The sequence below is a fragment of the Dinoponera quadriceps genome, unplaced genomic scaffold, assembly GCF_001313825.1.
Source record: "Dinoponera quadriceps isolate SergipeBrazil2010 unplaced genomic scaffold, ASM131382v1 scaffold1476, whole genome shotgun sequence".
Taxonomy (NCBI): Eukaryota; Metazoa; Arthropoda; class Insecta; order Hymenoptera; family Formicidae; genus Dinoponera; species Dinoponera quadriceps.
The window spans coordinates 1259596-1264653 of record NW_014555863.1 but is presented as its reverse complement, the minus strand read 5'-3'; the positions used below and the strand labels follow the sequence as shown (position 1 = coordinate 1264653).

The following is a 5058-nucleotide window of genomic DNA, read 5'->3' as shown; positions in this document are numbered from 1 at the left end:
GGGGGGGGGGGGGGGGGAGGGGGAAAAACGCGGCAAATCTCATCCCTCGAATTACGATGACTTGTCACGACGCCAAAATGGCGAAATGCCAATTCAATCGAAGTGACAATCTCGCGATTTCGTGACGCGCGACGTTCATAAAGAGATGCGCTCGTCCTGAGAGAGAGGGAGAGAGACGAGCGCGATTGTCGCAGCCAGTTTCCGAGTTCCTGACCCATCTCTTTTGAAGCGGATGCCTCGTCAGAGGCTCTTTTAATCCCGGTGGAGGGTAACAAGAGAAGATAGAAAAGCCGAACAGACGCCAGGAGAAGGGCGCGAGCGTTACTCGGTTAGCGCGCGTCGCGCAGGAAGCTGCGTTTAATATCGATGGAAGACGACCGGCGCAGTTCGCGCGCGATTAACGTCGATGACTACCTGGCCACCCGGCCGGGAAGTAACGAAACTTTAATGCTGCGCATCTGCGCCATTCTCATGTTTTTTCTCCATCCATATCACGATCGACACGGTATCGCGACGCGTCGTATCGCGGATTGTGTAGGCGGTCTCTACGTACGAAGGTCAACGGCGCACGAGCTTTAATCGGAGCCTTGAACGCTATGATTGAAAAAGGTGAACGCCGATTTTGCATATCCAAGTCGCCCGAGAGCGACGCCGTTGATTTTAACCGTCGCCGGGAAGAAACGAGTCGTACGAGTTAGAACGAGGTTGTCCGCCCGGGATCAGGGCTGGTGTTCTCTTACGAAAGCTCTGACATTCGGATCCCGCAGATCCGAAGCCTCGGTGTTCATCATGCGAATTTCAAACATATCGGGCCTCCGAAGCATCGGGATTAGAAGATTTTTTAATTATATTATGTCCGTGTGTGCGACACGGACGTTTATAAAAGTTCATTTAGAACACTTATCAGCATTCCCTGAGTGAAATATACGTACACCGAGGAAAAGATTTCTTCGGATCTAACCAATTTTGTTGCATCCAAACAAGTTTCATCGTTGGCACGGCTTCAAAGAAACTAGTGCTTCGATTGATAAGTGCGACTGTTGGACTTTTCAACGAATATGTGCCTTCATCTTAAGTAAAAAGTTTGTTTGAAACGAAAGATAATTTTCTTATAATGACATTATTTGCTTCATTTTACATATTTATTGCAACCAAATACTATTTTATTTCGTTGAAAGATATTATTTCAGATAATAGAGTTTCTTCTGTTAAATAATCGAGTTTTCTTGAATGAGACGATAAATTTTCTCCTCGAATAATATTTCGCATGAGTATATGTTGTTTCTATGAAACAAATTTTAGTCAAATAAATAGAAACACTAAGTCTAAAGAAAGCTCTTCCTCTGTGTAGATAATTCGTCCACGGCACTCGCAAGATTGTACTCTTCGGAGCTTTGAAACGGAGATTACGGTTTTTGAAAAAATGAACCTCCGAAGCTTCGGCTTACCAAAATTCCGAAGTTCGAGTTTCCCTCGACGCTTCGGAGCTTCAAAATGATCGAAGACCAACAGGGGACGCCTCTCCCTACTCGCGATCTCGTGATTTCTCCCCCGAAGAGCCCTGAGGAATGTCAACAACGTGTTGCGAGGGATTAACTGCGATTACACGCAAACAGAATAAATTAATGCGGACAACCATGGTGTAGCGTTATAATATTTATCACGCGAGGCGAACGCGCAGCGTTATCGGGAAGAAGCGGAACAATGCGGAAAACCACAAAACCGACTCGCGCGTGCTTGTGCATTAACGCGAATGAATTGTCCGTGGTGCTCTATTTATAAAAGCGTCTGTCTCCCTCTTATTCTCCCTCTCTCTCTCTCTCTTCCTCCTTCCTTCTCTCGGCGACATTATTAAAACTGCCTCACGAGCGGATCCAACGGCGGCGCGGATCGAGCCTCGAGTATCGAGCGAACAGAGGCACACTCTTCCGCCTCTGGCCGAGCAGAATTCAGCAGGCCTCGCGAATCTGCCTTTCCGTCGAGTCGGCGGCGCGCGAATTCACACTGACCACATGCGAGAATCCTCGCTTCCGACCCGAGAGAGGTCTGACGTGCTCCGGCGCAAGTTGTACCTTGCATGCCTTCGCCGGCGACACACCGATCGCGTGATCCTCCGCGTGTGCCACAGCGGGGCGTGTTAAAAATGCAACGCAAACGTCGTTTCGTTCGTGCCGGCGCTGTACGCGCGACGGTCGCGCTAATTAAAAAGAATGCATAAATCGGGACGCGACGCGCGCGCGTCTTCGACGCGCGGAAACCTTGGGCGGCAGGAAGTGCGACTTTGAAATACGGCTTTCGCGCGCGTGCAATCTAGATCGTGGGCGAGAAAGAAAGAGAGAGAAAGAGAGAGAGAGAAGCCACGATACCGGGGCGGAAAGAGAAACAAAGTTGGAGGTAAAGAAAAGTGAACAATCGGCCGTGCGACGCCGGTGCGAGGCCGCGCGATAACGACGGCGGGCGAGTCGCGCCGACGAGGAACTACGACGGAGAAGCGGCTTCTAGCCTCGTGTACCTGAACGATTGCACTTCTTATTATTCGGATGAGCTTGGCAGTTAAAGTGGCTCTGGGTGTGCGACTGATACGAGTGCCGGTGCTGGCTGCGTTGCTGCTGCTGCTGACTGATCGGCGACTTGAGGACGCTCAGGACGAGGTCCTCGCGGGAAGGTACGATGATCTGCCGGCTCTGCCGGAAGAGGTTCTCCTGCTCGCCGCGATTCATCCTGCAGCCAAGACGACGACTATGGAGATAGAATCCCGGATACCACTCGCGTCTCCCCCGTCCTGGACCGCTACCTAGCATAACAGCGTGCAGCATCCCGGCTCGATCTTTCCCGTCGCGATCGATGAGCGCCTCTCTGTCTGCCGGACGACCGCCCGAGCGCGCGATTTGTCCATGGTCTCGCCGACGATCGAATCCACCTTCGGGATCTGCGTTCACCGCCAACGAACGTTCATCGGCAAGCCCGGGCTCGCACAATCACACGACTTTACCGCGACAATGGTAGGGATTATCCTGAACCGGCTCGGCTCCTCGTTGGAATCTCAGGTCGCCGGTGGATCAGCTTCGCTTCTTCGCCGATGTAAATCCACCGGAGTAGAATTACCCGGCCTGGCCGTCGTCGGAACCGCCGCCGGTCGCGTTCGAAATGTAGCGCGATGCGTCAGGTGAGACGCAGCCCTCCACGTTGCACATCGTTGATTCCTTTTCTTTTTTTTTTGTGTCTTCAGGGCTCGACTAACGAATTCTCGATATCTCGAGCGTCACGAGTCGGGAGGGGGGGGAGTCCTAGAGATCAGTGGGATCACGTCGGATGTTCGTCCTCGGAGTTTCGCCGTCCCTTTGACGATCACGGGTCTCGTTAATTCCCCGTCTGCAGGATTCAAGAGTCGACGAGGATGTCACGAGAGCTCGTGTCCCATCGCTCACTATCCTCGTCCTTCTCGCAACCCTCAAACTCGTCGCCTACGCTCGTCTCATCAGTCCCGCTCAATTTCATACGGTGGACTGACCCGTGCGCGACTGTGCGACTCACAAGCGAAACCGTCGCCTCCGAGAGAGACGTGGAACGATCGCGAACGCCAGATGTGGCTGCTCGACGGCCGAGTTATGCATAATGTCCCTGATATTGCACGTCCCGCCGTCGAAACTTCTTAGACGCTCCGGGGAGGAGAACGTGCATGTGCGGGCCGTGGGTGAGAGGGCAATAGGACAGATAGTAAGCGAAGGAAGTCAGAGACAGAGAGAAAGAGAGAGAGAGAGAGAAGCGGAGGAAAAGAGAATAAAGTAAGGTGGGAAGGGGAGAGGAGGGGAAGAGAGAGATAGATGATAGACGAGGGGTATGAGAAGATCGAAATATCCTCGCCCCGGTGGCTGGAAGATGGATGTCGATTTGCGAACTGGGGATGCTGGGGGACCTCGCGATCGATCTTACCTACGGAAATCCTCCGAGTATTTATTCGGACTAATATGGTAATGGGATTCCGCGACTCCCCCGAGTCTCCTTTCCTTCGGCGAGTATCTCTCGCGCTGCGCCCGAATACGTTCGATTATCGTTCGTCAAGCGAGATCGTCGAGTGTACTCGGCGCGTGATCGTCTCCTCCGCGGCACCACGTTGCGATCTCTCTCTCTCTCTCTTTCTTTCTTTCTCTCTTCCCCCTCTCTCTCCCTCACCCTCCGACGTTCGTTCGCGTCGCTCGTTATCGCGAACGCGAGGTCTCTTATTTTCGTCTATTTGCCGTTCCTTCCCCGTCGCTCTTAATCTCACCTCACGCCGCTGGCAAAGCGGCTTTGTCTTTCCCTCTGACTCTCTCTAGGACGTTCCGAACAATGGCGTATCCGCGACGAGACCTAACATTTCTTCCGGAACATCATCCCCGCGGCCCGAGACGCCTTTAATCTTCCACTCGAGGAGGTCCGCGCGGAGACTCTTCTCCGAAGACCGATTCACGAATTCCCCGCCGATAATTACCGCCCGGGCGTACCAACAGGATCGTGTATTCGTTATATCCTCGATATCTCCCCCTGGTATCCTAACAATTCTTCCACGTCGAATCTTCCGGAAATGAAACCGCGATTTCTCACTCTCTCTTAAATCGAAAAAGAGGAAAGAAGAATCTTCCAGGGTAGCCGCTCTTGCGAGTCGCAAGTACGAGGTGTGGTGGTGTCGCAACGATGTCGACGACGCGATGAGGACCTCCGCTGTCCTCCTCTCCCCCGGAAAAACGAAACGACCCGCCGGTTAACGTCCGCGAGAAGCGACGCGAAATCGTCCTTCTTAATGCACTGCTATGATTGCTTTGTTGTTGCTCTTAGGGTTACGATGCGAAATCACAGAGGTTCGACTCCGTAGGGTCAGGATCATCGGGGGACGCCCGCAGAGAGGGGCTCTCTCGCATTCACAGACGCCTTAATCCCTCTTAGCGCCGTCGCTCCAAAGCCACTTCCGGAGGATACACATACACACACTCTCGGCTGCTTACACGGCCACAAAGCTATGTTAACAATGTTTATCTTAACAACGTTCTCCCCGACGTTTCTATGTAAGGAGGGCCGGGG

General features: G+C 52.8%; 1 protein-coding gene across 3 annotated transcripts in view; it reads right to left on the bottom strand.

The window, feature by feature from the left end:
* Nucleotides 1-3492, bottom strand: part of LOC106745624 (potassium voltage-gated channel subfamily KQT member 1) — a 41285-nt gene extending 37793 nt beyond the window's left edge. For 2 of the 3 annotated variants that reach the window (XM_014621404.1, XM_014621406.1), the window contains exon 1: nt 2513-3492. In XM_014621404.1, the coding sequence (XP_014476890.1) occupies nt 2513-2816 (304 nt within the window). In that variant the 5' untranslated portion in view covers nt 2817-3492. The remainder of the gene's footprint in view (nt 1-2512) is intronic. The other variant, XM_014621405.1, reaches the window with a different exon arrangement.
* Between the last annotated feature and the right edge of the window lie 1566 nt (nt 3493-5058).